Genomic DNA, 16,998 nt, shown 5'->3' with positions numbered 1-16,998 from the left:
CATGGGAAAGTCTCAGCCGCTCTCTCCGTCAACGTGCAGCCCCCGCTCTCTCCATCGCCGTGCAACCGCTCTCTCCGTCGCCGTGCAACCGCTCTCTCCGTCGACGTGCAGCCCCCGCTCTCTCCGTCGCCGTGCAACTGCTCCCCCTCCCGCGACGTGCAGCCTCTCTCTCCGTCGATGTGCAGCCTCTCTCTACATCGACGCGCAGCCACTCCCGCCACCTGGCGTAGCCACTCCCGCCGTCGACGCTCGGCCACTCCCGCCGTTGACGCATAGCTGCTCCCACCTGTTCTTGGTTCTTTCGGTAAAGTCACGTAGAAGGGAAGTAATAAAATAATAAAAATAAAACATAATAAAATAATTCTCACGACGTTTCGGCCACAGCACAAGCAGCCATCCTGAGGTGAAGACCAGGTCTGTCGAGGCGACAGCGTCTAAATGAAACACCACCACGCTTGGAGCGTCTATTTAAGCTTAAATAAGCTTGGAGCGTCTATTTAAGCTTAAATAAGCTTGGAGCGTCTATTTAAGCTTAAATAAGCTTAAATAGACGCTCCAAGCGTGGTGGTGTTTCATTTAGATGCTGTCACCTCGACAGACCTGGTCTTCACCTGAGGACGGCTTCTTGTGTTGTGGCCAAAACGTCCTGAGAAATATTTTATTATGTTTTATTTTTATTATTTTATTATTTCCCTTCTACGTGACTTTACCGAAAGAACCAAGAAGATGAATCCCTGCAGTCACGAAAGCTTTAAATCGAAATGCTCCCACCTCCTCGCGTAGCCGCTAGCTCCGTCGACGCCCAGCCGCTCCCTCTCTAACGATGCGTAGTCGCTCCCGCCTCCTTGCGTAGCCGCTCCCGCCGTTGATGCCCAGCCACTCTCCCCTCGCGGATGCGTAGCCGCTCACCCCGCAAATTTTGCGTAGCAGCTGTCCCGCCAATCCGCGGCAGCTCCTCCGCTGCCCAACAGCCCACGGGCTTCGTAACTGGGATCCCGAGTCCCGGGGCTGTTGGAGGGATGACTGTCTCGCCGTCCTCGTCCCGATGACACTACAGGTGGGTTTATTAATACCCTACTTCTGACACCAAATGTAGTGTTGTAGGTCTCCTCTTCCTTCTGCTCAAGGCTTGTGTGTGTGTGCGGGTGGCATGCATCACACACACACTCAGTCGGAGATGAGGTGGTCACAGGAGGCACCGTCCTCCCCTTTTATTGATGTGTTCACACCACCAACTCCGGTCCCCTCTCTCTCACGTCCATGCTGCCGCACGACCCGGCCCAGATGCGACCCTGTCCACGTTGCACCGACGGCATCGACCGAGACAGCCAACTACTGTCTGGCCGCGCAATGATCGGTCAAAGCGGCAGCAAAGAAGGCGGCGACGACGACAGCGACGACGCGATGAGTCCACTCCTAGAACCGGCAGCCTGGAGCTCTCACGCTCTGCTGCTTATATTCCCCTCGGCGTTGCTTGGCTCCGCTCTAGCCGTGCCTCCCTTCTCGAACCCACCAGAGGGTTCCAGGGGCTTCCCCACGAGATCGACCGTGATCCTTGCCCCTGTTCCTCTGCCCTGCCGGCACACCCATGTATATGCTCAATGGCGTGTGCACTAAGTGCCCACCTGCAGTTGCAGATGCTGTACAACAGTAAGCGCTACACTCGTATCTGCGGTTACACATGTCCGTTGTAATACTTTACCCTAATACCTTATCCTTCTGCAATACTAGCCCGGTGCAAGAAAATCTTCTCATTGCACTAACACATGTCTTTATTACATACCCGCTGGTGTACTTTGCTGTATAACCTTTGTTTGTTGTAACATGTCTACTGATAATTAGTGATACGTACTAGCAACAAACGCTGTGTCCCATGCCTTCGATAATGAAAACAATTTACGGGCCCCTTTTGCCAACCCACTGCTGCTCCCTGTGTCCACGCAGGAGACACAGCTGCCTCGACTCGAGGAGGCCAAGTTCAAGCGGGAAAACATCAGCACCGAGGTCATGGACTTGGTTCCACCTGCCGACTGCAGATACTACTCTCACGCGCAGATGATCGCCCCTACTGTCGTCAAGCTGTAGGCATTTGGCCGGCATCCAGGCAGCTCGATGCAGCCAGGGTGCGACTCTGGTTTGTTGCCAAGATTTATGTCTGCCGTGTGTTAAGCCTGGTCCACGTGTAACAATTTTCCCCGACGCTACGAGAGGGAGATTGTCATCTCCAGCATCGCACCATTGTCACTCTGCAGTTCGTACAAAACGATAAATGTATTGCCGCTTTGCTGTCGCACTGTCGTGGTGTCATGTGCTACTAGTTCTGGCAACAACAATGGCGGCGATTGTGTTGCCATATCAGGTAGATTCACTGCCCTCTGCCATGCTCTCATAGCAAAAGATGACATCACAGGATTGGTGTTTGCTCCCTCTGCTGTAGCGTGATTGAGGTTACTAGCTTTTGGCTGTAAAAAAAAAAACTAAAATCATGATACAGACGTATCTCGATAAACGTTAGGGTTGCGTTTTTGGAAACTTGAACGTAAAGTGAAACATCGCACTGTATCGAAACGTATATTCCCATAAGGTCCCATTATCTAAACGAAGATGCGTTCCTAAGAAAATATTTTTGACCCAAAACCGACTAAAATAACACTTTCCAGCACAAACAAGATATTGTCATGCATACATATGGAGAATAATAAGTAGACAGACAATGTGAGATGTTGAGGATGTGGGGGGAGGGGTAACTGGAAAGGTGAGGATGGGGCAGTGCGCGCAGCTGCCCCCCTCCCCCCCCGTGAGGACGTACCTACAATATGTATAGTATGCACAGTACATACGGTAAGTACAGGCCGAAGCGTGGTGGAACGTATATTTAGTTTTGAACTTCACGGCTTGGTTTGTAAACGAGTGGCGAGGCTATGCAACGTGGCAGCCAGGCATATGGCCTGGAGCCGTATAAAATGCAGACGTGAATTTACTGCAGGTGTTTTGATTTTCCCCCCCAACAAAACAATACAATTTAGAACAAACGAGACGTAATTAGAAAAAAGTGTTAATTTATGAACGTAATAACTAGTCGGCGTAAATCGAGTTACCGGGCTACGCCTGATATTTGAACTGAGCTTCATACTGATCACACGTACCACAAGTGGCTGACCAATCCAGGTGACCTCATTTAGCCATAATGCTGTGTGAGCAGTGTATATCACACGGCAGACACATCAGGCTTTTTCCTAAAACCAGAATCTCACTTTTGCTACCGGTAACATGGAGCCACGGTTGCATGGATTTGAACAACAAATCGTGTAATAAATACTGAATGTGCAGCTAAGAAGTATAGACGTCAGACTTCAGTAGTAATTTTGTAAAATGTTGGATTTATTTTGTTTGAAAATGTAGACCCTTAAGTAGAATAGTTGGGTGATCTTTATCTGGAGCACAGTGGAGAGGAAATCGACAACTCGAAGGACACCAGATGGAGCCACATCTCGCGTGCAGGATGCTCATGGGTCATGTTGTTACCATGGCGAGCACAATCATAATACCGTGTACGGTATTTTTTTACTTGTTTTAAGCGTTTTTCACTAAACCTATGGTGGAAACCTCATTTTATTCTAGCAGGGGCCATATGCTCTGTACGTTAGCTCGTCGTCAGTGTATTCCTAGTTTAGGCGCTATAGTTTTGCACGGACCCCAATTTTGTAAATATAAACTAATTTCAAACACGTAAAAACGGAGTTGTTTGATGCCTTATATTCTTGAACTATTTGCATCATGAGGTTATTTTACTTTAAATAATATTCGTACATTTTAATTATATTCCCGATTGATGGCTTACGTATGACTTGTATGTTAGTGGTTAAGCTTGTTACGTGTGTAGTACGGTTGTCAAAGGTACAACAAAAGTAGAGATTGCAAAAGTGGTATTTTTTCGGCTGAAAGACCCCTGACTGCTCATCAACGGTTCAAGGTACGGCGAGTGTCATCGTCAGTCTCCCAGTGGTGGTTTAAAAACAATCCGTAATGTGCTGATATGGTGTGTAACAAAAAAACCCCATCTAACTTGCAAATGAGGCTATGCATAACTGAACTTAAATGTTTTCCCTGGTGCAAAAGCTAATACAGTAGTACTTTGTATCGAACCAAATAACATACATTACGAACTGCTACACATTCCATACACCTCTCGTCTTTGTATTCTAGCCTTTGTTGGAGGTATAAATAGTACATAAACAAAACGTGAGTAGTATTTGTGTAGCTAAGAAACATACCCTCATGCCAAATACTTGTTTTGTCGATTAACAGGAAGTGAAACAACTTCCTGCTGGTGGTTGTACAAAATGTAGGCGTGGAGCAATGCACCAATTCATTGATTAAAATCAACTCTTATCGCGATATGCACATCGAATTGCGTTGGTAACAAGCAATTATGCCTTCTTTTGACTTAAAGCTTTCGTGACTGCAGGAATTCATATTCTTTGGGGTTTTCGGTAAAGTCACATAGATAGGTTCAAATAAAAAAAAACCACGACGTTTCGATCACAACACAAGCGGTCGTAGTTTTTTTTGTTATTTTTTTTGAACCTATCTACGTGACTTTACCGAAAGACCCAAAAAATATGCTCACTGTATTTACAATTCCACAAAATTATATGCCAACGATATGCTGATATTACAATTCGGTTAATTTGGGCAGACCAAACAACACAAGTGAGACCTAAAAAAACCGAGAAACAATAAAGAGACATTAAAATTTGAAAATAAAAAAGTGAATTCGTGATCAAATTATTAATCAAGATCGTGACAATGCATTAACTCACTGTAGGGGCAACTTGTTACCTGTCTAGCACGATGCACGCCGAGGTGAAAGACATTAGATCACTAGAAGACATTAGATCACACATCAGCAAAATCAAATACTTTATCCACTTTCAAAATGATCCCCGGGCATCCATTCCTGACTTGGGCGCCTCTGTGTGTGGGGTTTGTATGTTCTTCCCCTGTTCTGCACGGGTTACTTCTGGGCAGGGGCGGTTTCTTCATTAGGGCGATTGGGCGACGCACCACCAATGTCATTCAACCACAGTCACGCTAGCCGTCACTGCAGCCTCTGGATATAGTCCAATCAGCGTCATGTCACGTTCTGTGGAGTACCGCCTCTTTTGGGGCGATTTCACTACGGCTGAGAATCGCCCCGAGTGGTCCCATAGACTTACATTGAAAGATGTTTTTTTTCGAACGGGGGCGCTCCCATGCATTCTCTATGGCTCCGGGAGGGCAAGCCCCAACGTGCTTACGTCATCATACGTGCTTACTGTCATCATACGTAAGCACGTTTCATCCAACAATATAATTTATCGCTACCTAGTGGAGTCTTTAATAAAATAAACTTGAGTGGTTTGTTTTAATAGTGAGTATATAAACAAACAAGATGTATTGTAAGAGTCACTTTATTTTTCATTAATATTAAAGTAGTGAAGTTGCCTTTACATGCTTAAGCTGTTAATTTATCCATTACATGGGTGGACCTTATCCTTATCAATCATCCAGACATTTGCCCCCCCTGAGAGATTTTGCAGGAGCCGCCACTGCTTCTGGGTTATCCTGGTCCCCCCCCCCTCCCCCACATAACTATGAAATATGCAATGTCAACCCCGGTTCAAATTTGCCCAATTTGAAAAATTACTCTTAAAAAGTAACAACCCCCCCCCCACTCCCCTACTGGCAAACAAATGGCCATCGCCGAGCCAGGCGTTGAGTCATATTGTACCGCACATCGACAGCTGCCAGTAGTGTGAATGGTGTCTGCGCTGAGACGTTTCACCACCCGAGAAAGCGCATTCATTCAGAGGAGAGATGCCAGCCAAAATGTGGACAGAATATCCCCAAAACGTTCGCATTAAAGGTCAACCCATACTTTGATTTAGCGATGAAACTCGGTAAACTGAAACGACCACAGCCGCATGCAGAGACAATGTCAGGAATTATTTACACATGCTGTCCAGTAAATGCTTGCACGCCCATGCTTTTCACAATTGTTTCCCTTCAACTTTTAAAGCGAGACGTTCCTGTAGTGTTTCAAAGGTGGTGTGATCAATGGCGATTGTAGCACTGCATACGTAGCCATTGGTGGAATTATCCTGCAGATTCCAAACCCCTGGCCTGGTTATCACCACTGCTCCACTCAAGAGATTCACTTGCTGCTTCTAAACACTCCGCTCCTGCAACACAACAGCACTCGCGTCATCTTAAGCAAATAGTATTTTTACAATTTTAAAAAGCAGTATTTTGTATAAGAACGTATCGATGTTTTAACCCGATTTCTAACTGTCGTTATTATTCTATTGGAGGGGGATAACAAAGTAGAGTAGTTCGTCGAGTAGTTGGTAAGAGTCACGTATTAAACTGTAACACTGTTAACTCCCCCTTCTTTATAGCGGTATTTACACGTGTAGTTGTACATGCCTGTTCATACGCTGTTAAGTGTTCAGTATTTTAAAGCAAATTCGGTACTATGTAATATTTTGTATTAATGTTAGACATTAAAATTACGTATGGTAATACAGTACCACAGATAATTTTAAGTGGACATTGTAGCATTACATTGAACTGCCTAAGTCTGTCTTGTCCGTTAATATTAATGCCAGAGAATCAAGGGAGTGGCCGGATGGCTCAGAAGTCGGAGCACTGAGCTGGTATAGCTGAGGTCCTCGATTCGAATCCAGGCAGTTGCCCATGTTGATTAAACTGAGTTCTCAAGCCGTAGTGAGTTAATTGTCTCATCCCGGTCAATAATGACTGCACAAAGAGAAAACATAGCATAAAAAATTGGTTCTGCACTCGGATTTGGACAAGTTCCTGCTCCGAGGAAAAAAACAATATTTGATTCACTGTCATTCGACGAACCCCACCCACTCTCATATGCAGAGGCGGGTGGGAAAGTTCTGCACCCTGTTGTATGGACCAGCGGTCACTTGCAGGGATCTCAAGAGGGTAGTAGCTCTGTGATACCCCGCTTCAGTGAACCATTCTCAAACACGAAGGGTGGCAACAACTGCTCTTCATTTCGTGACACGACACCGATAACTCAATCGGGGTCACATTTGGGAAACTTTACATGAAAAGCCAGGATCAAGGTCTGAATGAAGGAAATAATAATTTTGTTTGTTTTATACCGGACTTTTTTAAAATTATAAATTGAATATTTTTAACGGAAATGTAATCTGCACCTTTTTCGCGGTTTATGGAACGAATATCCGCAGATGACAGGATCTGCGATATGCCCCCCATATCAATTATGGTTTACTTTATTGGAGGTCTGTATATTATTCATATAAAGTATGGACAATGTGGCATTAATGACCAAATTTAATTTGAAATTACATTACTTTACTACGTCAAGATATCCTCGGAAAACAAAACAGTACGCTGTCACAAAAGGCTTTCAAATGGTTTACATAAATTTCGTGTACATGCACTCCTCTACTTACGAACGAGTTAGGTTGCAGAGGTCTGTTCGTCGGTCGATGTGTTCGTAAATCCAACTTTACTCTTGTTAATTGCAAACATGTTGCACGGCATGTACACAAGACACGGGGAATTACTTTAAAACAATTATAATCTCCTGTAGATGTAGATTCCCCTGGTTCGTAATGTTCTGCATATGTAGATGCCACCACCATCATCTGTTGCGCGGCAGTTAAACTTACAACTCTCGATCCGAACAGACAACTGGACATACGGACAGGTTTGTTCGTATCTCTGTAAGTTTGTAAGTCGAATGTTCGTAAGTAGACAAGTTCCTGTACCTACATTGTGAATATGCTAAAAGTAATTAAGCTCTTTTTTATTTATACAAAAGTGTTATATTTCAAATTCACCAAGATCTCGATCCTTGGCTTAATAATAGTTGCTGTTTACTATGCAGGTGTTTGCATGACAGGGCAGCATGTTGCACATAACCGTCAGTTTACAGCAACTGCTTACCTTAACAACGTGTGCAGGACAAGATAGCAGTTTTAAAAATGAACTTGTAATCTTGTAGAAATTAGTTTTGTACTTTAATTACATGACGTGTGTTGTATTCTTTTGTTTCACAACAGCTTAATGAGACACTGATGAATGGTGCTAATGCGTGAGCAGCTGAGGCCATAGAAAGGGCTCTGTTGAGCTTCTTGTTGGCGATCAAGATGTAGTGCGCGAGAAAAAATAATAGACATTAGATGTGATTGTACAGTTAGCTTGTAACGATGAAAACGAGTGTTGTTTAATGTCGTTTTGCTTTTTCACTCATAGACATGCCCGATTGATGAGAGCAGTCTACGAACATGATCCTTTTGCTGCGTGATGTTGTCCAATTTGCTCCATGGAACTGCACACGTTGGTGTGCCTCTGTGCATCAGCTAGTGTTCACCTTGCATTGAAAATTAAATTTAAAAAAATGTAGTCCCCTTACACATTTTCATCTGTCTTTGCGTGGTGTTGCTTGTAGTTCACTCTTGGCACGAAACGCGCGGACAGAATGCAAACAATTGAAGGGCAGATTCTAATCTGCCCACATTTTATAGAACAGGTTTTTTTGTCAGGGGTACATGGCCATGCCATAAAAAACACAGTCAAACTTTTTGTGGTGATGTGGAGGAAGATGCTATGATCAGCAAAGGGTAATCCTGTGAATTGACTCCACATATCCACGGGGAAAAAACTGCAGATATTTGTGGATACGAGGAATAATTGAGCTACGAGTAGGAGTTATTGCAGATTCTACAGTCCCAGCAGATAGTCTGTTCTATAACGTGGTAGTTGCGTTCCTGAAGAACACCGCGTTATGGAAAAAATCGCTTTATATTAAACTAGTTTTACTACACGGCTTCGCCTGGGACTTGGATTCACCACGCCCGGCCGCCTTTGTCCCCCCAGTGGAGATGTCCACACACTACACGAGTTACTCGTTTGAAGCTGAGTCGACCTAGGGGAGGCCCAGGACCGGTTTAAATAATCGTCACCGGTGGTGGCCATGAGCGGGAATCAAACTTGGGTCGCCGGGTTCGTAGCGCAGCACGCTAACCACTACACTACCGCTCCTCCCACACAGACATGCGCGCGTCCATAGGTACACATACACGCGCTTGCAGCAGACACAACTTTCCGGGTGCGTACGGCAGTAAACGACTCAAATAATAAAGCAATGCTGCCCGAAGAACGCCTTACACCTGCAACACATTTGTATGGCACTTGACTCGCGGAGGGTTGGGGCGGGGGTGTCAGCAGGCACACTGAGTCGATGCCGTATGCGGGTGACATGACAGAAATGTGACGTCATAGCTCACTTGCCGTGCAAAATATATGCATTGCGCCCCCCCCCCCCCAAAAAAAAATATACAAAAGTCTATTTTTAAAAATGTTGCATGGTGTACAGTCTGGAAAGTACCCACATACCAAATTTCAAGTTTGTTGCATGTCGGGAAGTACGTTAAACATTTTTAACAGACACATTCACAAATTTCCCTGTTATGTAGAATGATTGATGATAACAGGCGAAGCAGTCTGCGATAACACGTGAGAAGCGTAGCAGGCTGAACAAAGACTAAGGCGCGTGGGTAGCATCTAGAAGCATCTGCGTATTCCTACTTGCGTAACGTAGTTCCATTAACTCAATAGCGTTCTATCAAATTCGCAACCGCGTGATAAAGCACGCGTTATAACAGAACTGGCTAATGTAGTGAGTAAAATAATCGTGGATAAAAGAGAATTCTGCTCTATCTCAAATTAGTCTGGAGCAGTGCCCATCTTTAAGAGCCCTCAGACAATGGTAGAAATTCCATATTCCTATTATGGGGAATATTCCTTAAAGGACAACCACTGTTGACTTCCCAAAACGTAGTACCTGCATGATTGACCTTATGTTGATGAGCTACAAAGATCCCAACCGGGAATCAAAGTTGCATTCCAATTGTGAAGCAAATGGTCTAACAGGGGCACCAGAGGTGATGAAGCTCACTTTCTTCACGCCGAAGTAGAGACACGGATATATGGTGTGGATTACTACAATTAGGTAGAGTATATGTATGTTGAACTTCTTTCACACCGTACGTAGCCGACCGTGCTAATCGGTAGTAACCTACGTAAATCAGTCCACTAACCTAATCACACTATGGTTACTGCACATACTGTGAAGTATTAAACTTATTTTAGAGTAAATTTTTTTTTTAAATACGATGAAAACGAATACACTTAATAGCCCTTTGTTAGTGCATTTTTAGATGGTGTTGTTGGACCCCTACACCACCATCACGCTTGAGGGCCAGGACCAGTTCAGCTACCACTCACCACCGGTGTAACCGTAAATAGCATGGTCCACTTTTTTATTCTTTCACGTTCGTTGAAGGTGTAAAAATATTTAGCAGAGCACATTAAGAACAATTAAATGAAAGTATTTTCATTTTATTTGAATAAAGCAGTACAACCTAATACACAATACAGTATTCAACATTTGAGCAAATATGATAATGTACTTATTGATAAAATAGTAAATAGTGAACCCAGCAACAAACTGAAAGTTAGCTCACCGGGACACACTCAAACTCGCTGGGGACAGTTACGTTTCAAAACTTATGCCAAAATGATTTTCACAGTCAAGACACATTCACAGTATTGTACAATTAATTTCATCTTTGTCAGAAGCTTGACTCACAACTCGTGCTAAGCCGTTATTCTGTTGCCTACAACTCGTGCACATGTTGAATTACAGAACATCACCCTAAATGTGGCCAAGGTGAGTTTTCTGTACGGCGATGATAGTGCGCAGAAGTCACCACTTGAAACAATGGGTATCGATCTGGCCTGGAGTATCATTGCCTTGTGTCTCTCTCACATGGATAATGTAACGAGCTCCTTCAGCTGTTGATCTCCTGTGCTCCTGCAGAAAGCAACGGCTGTAAATAGTCCCACAGATTATACTTTCTTATTTTATAAATACTGTTTTCCCAAAAAATTACCAACCGGAGTGAAATATTTCACAGCCGTAAAATTAAAATACCTTAAGTTAATAGAGTAAATGCATTTTTGTAAATTAGTGAGCCATGTTTAGTTGGCATATTTCATTAAGCAACACTTACATGCAAAGAAAAACCCCTGCCAGAGGTTCAAATGAGCATTTGTCAAAAACATGTGCGAAAATGGTATGGCAAACAACTTTAAGCACTAAAGACGATGCAGTATATACTAGACTGTATATACTAAACTGTATATGCAAAAAAGGAAAATTGGAATAAGGTCATAAAAATGCATGAAAAATATAAAGATATCAATATTACTAAAGATATTACTAAAGAACTGCTACTGTGTTCGGAAATATATTGCCCAATGGTCAACTCCCCATGATTGACGGGGCAGTTGTGTGGACAGTGGAGTACTTGGGCACTGTGCTTATGACCAGCTTCGGTTTGGTAGCCGAGGTCTAACTCCGAATCAGTCGAGCGGCATGCATTACCTTTTCATTCGCTGCATAATGCTGTGTGCAAGCTACCTGGCCTGTCCCTCCAAACAAAACTTCGGCTCTTCTTGGCCACAGTAATGCGCTCCCTTCTATATGCTTGCTAAATGTGCAGCCCTATAAAGGAACATCTGCGCCAGTTTGAAACATTCAGGCTAGCTTGCCTCCGATCATCCCTGGGTTTAATCAGAGTGGATTGTGTGAGGAGCTGACAGATCATTGAAAGACCTGGACAGTCCCTTCAATGAGCTCCAGCAAGTGAGGCGTTGACTGTGTCATGTAGCCCAGCCACCACATGCCCAAGCAGCTTCTGTTTGACCAGATAGATGTGGCTATTTACAGCTTATATAGCGCATTTAATAAAATCTCCATGTGCCAGCACTGTTGGAACCATTCTGACAATTGAATAACCATATCATTCAAACGTCATTGTAATCACCATATTCTATCACAGTGGACCTTTTTCTAATATGGTCAGGCAGGCAAATTTGGGTGAGAGAATTTTCAAAATATTTTAGGAATGTGCAGACACCTTCATGAAGTGCCCGCTGTAGATTGTGATTTATAAAAATGCACTCACTACATTTTGTCCAGCCCATTAAATCATGTGCTAAAATGCTACGGATCAGATGATTCCTCCTGCTCATCTGCTACTATTTTCAGACTCTGTCCTGAAAGTGCTGAAGCTTCTATCGTTTTCTTATGAACACCCCCTGCTATGCATATGCATGTAAAATTCGCGAACAGCTTATGAGTGTAGAAAACCTTTCCCTCAAAGCGTGTGTAGTCATTATAAGTGGGAATGTTCAGTACCTCCACCAGAACGTTTATAGCACCAATAGATTCACTGATCAGATACACCTCATCTTCGTTGGTTATACGTGACAGTACCGCAAGGCTGTCCAACTTACACACGTTGTCGCCTTGCTTGGTGTAAGCGACTATCTCATCCATAGCATTCTCCTGTCGGAAGCACGTCTTAAACTCCAGGTTCAGGCAGATGTTCGCAAGCGTACCCAGTGTAGATCGGACTATGTACCTCATGTCTGCGTTGGTGGATCTTGCTTCTAGCCGCAATTGTTTCAACAGCTTCATCAGGTACTTGACCGCACCACATTCTACCAGACGCCGTCTGATCGGTGCGTGGACACACGTATACCGTTGCAGAATCCACAAGGCCATTTCCATGCGACGGAGGCTGGAGTCAGGGATGTGTGTTCCCTTGGACGAGAGGTACAACAGCACCCTCATAATTATCTCTGCCCCACCTTCCTGCATGAGCACTTCTGACAACTGCTGCCGCTCCTCCAGAGTGGCGTATGTATCCACGGCCAAGTAAATCCCGTTAAGATTGTCTAAATCGATGCTGCTCGTCTTCAGGCACTGCAGGTGTTGCATCAAGTTCTGCTTCTTGCTCTCCAGAGACACCGACTCATCCTTCTCAGTGTCCAAAGCATGACGCTGCTCCTGACCCTGGCGCAATGCCTGAGCGCACCAGGGCAGTGCTGATGAGTTTGTCTGCATGAGGTTTGCAGTGCACAGGCGACAGGAGCGACGACGACGACAATGACGAGCTGTTGCTCACGTACAAAGCCACCGTTCTGAGGGCACTGATATTGCTTGCCTTCCTGGGTCTGTCTGTTTGTCACGACTGGAACAACAGTGACAACAGGAGAGATGGGGGAAGGTCAATTTAGTCAAAGTGTGTGTCCTGTTAATTTGAGAACTGGGTGGCACTCCATTCGTGGGGGGGCAGAGCTGGGGGGCGGTCAGGACAGATAATCACTCGACTGATCATACCCGTGGCAGGAATCGAATTTATCTCACCGGTTTTGTAGTGCAGTGTGTTCAATTGTAGAGTTCTCGGGGCTGAATTTCAGCTGGAGTTTTCTGGGACCATGCTTCAGAAAATGTTTCCCCGCAGGGTCTGAGAAGCTAGGGGTTTGGGGGGGGGGCTAGAAAATATTCCATGAAACATTAGGTCCGGTTTATCCTTGACCCTTGCACAAGTGTGCATGCCACGACGCTTCAGAAGTGTACATTGTTATTTATCTTGTAAGAGAAGTTCTTTAACGTTACAGATTGGAGGCGAGGAATACTACTGTGGTGGAACGTTGCGCACAGCAGACTTGCAATCCAGAGGTCACTGGTACGATGCCATGTACCACTTCGGCAGCTGTAACAATGGTGCAAATTTCTTAAACAAAATTTGAATACGTATTTACACTGATGGAATCATGAGCTTTCAAGCTTTTTTCCACTGTATGTCCAGTATAAACGCCTCTCCCACCGCCTATACAAATCCAGAAGCACACATGGGGACAACACCGCACCTCCGATTAACACGGTTGGCTACGTACCGTGCGAAAGAAATTCAACATACTGTACATACACGGCGAGTCAATGGGCACGTCGCGTGGGGCCATCGTGGAATAGGCCACACACCCTCTACAATGAAGGCCAACAGAGGAGGTTTTTTTGTTAAATAAGATCGCGTAAATATAAATGTGTCGTTAAACCTGCCACCACCACCCGACGCAGCCAATTAGTGAGGTTTTGTCACGTAAACTCAACATGCCAATTCGTTACCAGTACAGCACACCGGTTATGTTGGAGAGTAAACCCACAGCATTTACAATTTGAGTACCGTAACATCATCAAGCGATAGCCATAATTATGCAGAACTCCTGCCAGTTTCGGTCTTTAAATATTTACGCGATCGAACCCCAAACAAAACCCCCTCTATTATGTATATTGGTCACGACTTGTCACAAATCTGTTTTTATCGGAGATTCCGTACAGGCGAATTATAATACGCAGCAGCACACAGAGGCGTAGCTAGGGGGGGGGGGCAGGGTGGTACACGTGTCCCCGGGCGCCAAGGTAAAGGGGCACCAAAATGAGGCTTACAACGTGACATTATAAGTTATTGCGGCGGGCGCGGCAGCCTGAAACTACTGCACAAATCTACACCTCAACCTAAAACTTCAATGGGACAAGATCGTCTCAGCGATCTTGCTCTTCTTAGCGTTGAAAGAGAAACATTGGAAAAAACAGATTTTGATTACGTGATTGACCAGTTTGCGACAGTGAAATCAAGAAAAATGTATCTTTTGTAGACTATGTCAACCAGTCTACGACAGTGACTGAGTGAGCCATGTAATATAATTTCTTTAAATTTGCTTCTTTAAATACAATGTTTCATTTAAATTTAAATTGTTATTCCTTATTCGATGTAATAGGAAAATGTGATTAAACGGGGGGGGGGGGGGGGGCGGGGGGCGCCAATTTTATAGTTTGTCCCCGGGCGCAAAATATCCTAGCTACGCCTCTGGCAGCACAGGCATCGATCCTCATCATCATCATCTACCGTCCACACGACCCAGCCGCCTCCTCCGTTGCCCACAGGGGGCAGAGTGGCGACTTCCACATTGCCGCGCGATAACCGCCGCTGCAGATGTTGCTGTCTGGTAAAAAAAACAAGGACGTGAGAACAGAAACATTGACGAGGTGAGACACGGAGCTTCGCCTTTACCTATTCGGCGAATGAAGAAGCCCGACAACAGCTGCGAGAGGAAAACAAAACGGGCGGGTTCGTGGGGCCAGAAGTTCCTCATCGACATACGCGTGACGTCACGCGCGTGGCTGCGTGATGACGTCATCCCGCACCGTCCACCAATAGGAGCGTGGTAGTGTGCGGTGACGTCACGACGTAAGGCTAATCCCCCCTACCCCTGTCCCCCATGAGCCCTCAACCTCCCCACCCCTTCAGTAGCCACGACATTCTGGTTGCTCAGTGTTCCAGGATGTGATGATAAGCTTTACACTTTAAGCTTTGCATGTATGTTGAACTTCTCGCCACCGTGAGGCGTGCCACTGTGACGAGATGTTAACTACCTCGCCTGGTAGGCAGGAGGTCGTGGGCAGGGCCGGATCATGGTCCTGTGAGGCCCCTGGGCACATGTCTTTTGGAGGCTCCCGCTTTCCTATATTGGTGTCTTTCTTGCCTTCCTCCTCGCAAAGTTATCCACTAGTTCGTCAAAATCTAGCTGTCTGACACGGTCTGACTCTACTGACATAAGTGACAATGAATTGAGACGTTCAAGTTCAAGTTCATTTATTAGGTATAGCCCTGTGAGCCATTCAGCTCTTGAATCGGGTGCAACCGCAACAAACAAAAAACAAAAACATGAACAAAAAACATATTAAAGTGAATATGTGACTAAGTGCAAACAGAAAATTCAAGAAAAGACAGCAAAAATATTGCAGAAAAAACACCGTACACCAACGCTGTGTGCAAAAATCTCAGTGGGATGCAAGTCAAACAACAACAACAACCACAAGACAGCTTAGATTAAGGCCATCAGTCTAACTCTGTACTACAACAAACAAACATGGCTAAACCAATACACTTTTCGAAATCACCAAAATAAAGCCATGAAAGCAATGAAAAAGCAATCATAGGAACTGTGACGGAATTTTCACAATAAATGGCATAAACAACATGTACTACCAAAACCCTGCAGCCATAGCTGGCTGCATGAGTCACTCCACAACAGCAGGAGCATCAATCGGAGTATTGTAATTTTTCAATGCACCTTTAAGATCAGCACACTAAATCAAAACACAGGTCATACTTTGTAGCGATCATCCGGAGCGAAACATTTTATTTTAGGTCACTGAATAGCACTGGCAGCTAGGGGTGTACAACTCCTCTAGAGCAGTTTTGAGTGAAGATCTCATAGACGTGTATGGCACATGCTACTCCGCAGCTCATTTTTTATTCTGCCTAAAAGGGAAAATGTCTGCTCAACCTGGCAGTTTGTCACTGGGAAAGTTAGAAAAATCCGAAGTGCCACGAAAACATTGGGGAACACTGACTGCAGATTATATGTCTGCAACGTCTCAAGCAATTTAGTTGGGCACTTCTCACCCTTAGAGTCAGACATGAAAGACTTGAATTGGATGAGTTCGTTGACAAAGTTCATGTCCAGGTCTGACAGATATACAGTGGAGAGTGCATTTACCTTTTCCACTGAAATCACTGTTAGACACCTGATCTGACATAAACATAACTCCAAAGAGACTGGTCAAACGCTTGTAAACGTCCAAGCGATGTTCAAGGCATGCCACGAGCTCATCACTGACCACATAAAATGTTTCTATTTTGAACTTCTCCCTCCCCTCAAGTGTCACACCTGGCTCGGAGCTCTCATCTGCAAATTTTTGTGTTTCCTATTTCGCTGAAGATCTTGATTATATGACTGAGAGACACCTGTCACATTTAAGGCTGCCCTTTCAAAAGCCTCAAACTGGTCTCGCTGTCCTGCCACAAAATCCCTCAACGAAGACAAAAGCTGTGCTGCTTCAGAGATATCAGTGTCACTTTTCTGTAGATGCATGCTTGTAGCGTGGAACCGGTAAAGTATGACGTCCCAGAAATGTTCCATGAACACCATCTCTAAGGTGTCCAATTTAGCAAATAGTCCAGCGGCCTCAAT

General features: G+C 44.7%; 2 protein-coding genes across 5 annotated transcripts in view; one reads left to right on the top strand and one right to left on the bottom strand.

Moving 5' to 3' along the window:
• The window catches only part of LOC133349902 (guanidinoacetate N-methyltransferase-like), a 44,333-nt gene extending 35,876 nt beyond the window's left edge, over positions 1-8,457 (top strand). The window contains exon 6 of the mRNA XM_061563756.1: positions 1,945-8,457. Coding sequence (XP_061419740.1) covers positions 1,945-2,085 — 141 coding nt within the window. The 3' untranslated portion in view covers positions 2,086-8,457. The remainder of the gene's footprint in view (positions 1-1,944) is intronic.
• A 2,177-nt stretch (positions 8,458-10,634) lies between these two features.
• LOC133349901 (uncharacterized) lies at positions 10,635-15,219 on the bottom strand. 4 transcript variants are annotated; one of them, XM_061563755.1, is made up of 3 exons: positions 13,723-14,274; positions 13,325-13,452; positions 10,635-13,148 (listed from the first exon to the last, which is right to left on the bottom strand). In XM_061563755.1, exon 3 carries the CDS (start codon positions 13,019-13,021, stop codon positions 12,116-12,118), a length of 906 nt encoding a protein of 301 aa, XP_061419739.1. In that variant the 5' UTR covers positions 13,022-13,148; positions 13,325-13,452; positions 13,723-14,274; the 3' UTR covers positions 10,635-12,115. The 4 variants fall into 4 exon arrangements, with proteins under 4 accessions (XP_061419739.1, XP_061419738.1, XP_061419736.1 ...); XM_061563754.1 differs by lacking the exon at positions 13,723-14,274 and adding an exon at positions 15,033-15,219 and having other exon boundaries at positions 10,635-13,452; XM_061563752.1 differs by lacking the exon at positions 13,723-14,274 and adding an exon at positions 15,033-15,061 and having other exon boundaries at positions 10,635-13,673.
• Positions 15,220-16,998: the final 1,779 nt, after the last annotated feature.

This window comes from Lethenteron reissneri, chromosome 32, assembly GCF_015708825.2.
Source record: "Lethenteron reissneri isolate LAM-NWPU_2019-01 chromosome 32, ASM1570882v1, whole genome shotgun sequence".
Taxonomy (NCBI): domain Eukaryota; kingdom Metazoa; phylum Chordata; class Hyperoartia; order Petromyzontiformes; family Petromyzontidae; genus Lethenteron; species Lethenteron reissneri.
Note: the sequence above shows the minus strand (reverse complement) of the source record. Positions and strands in the feature narration are given on the sequence as shown.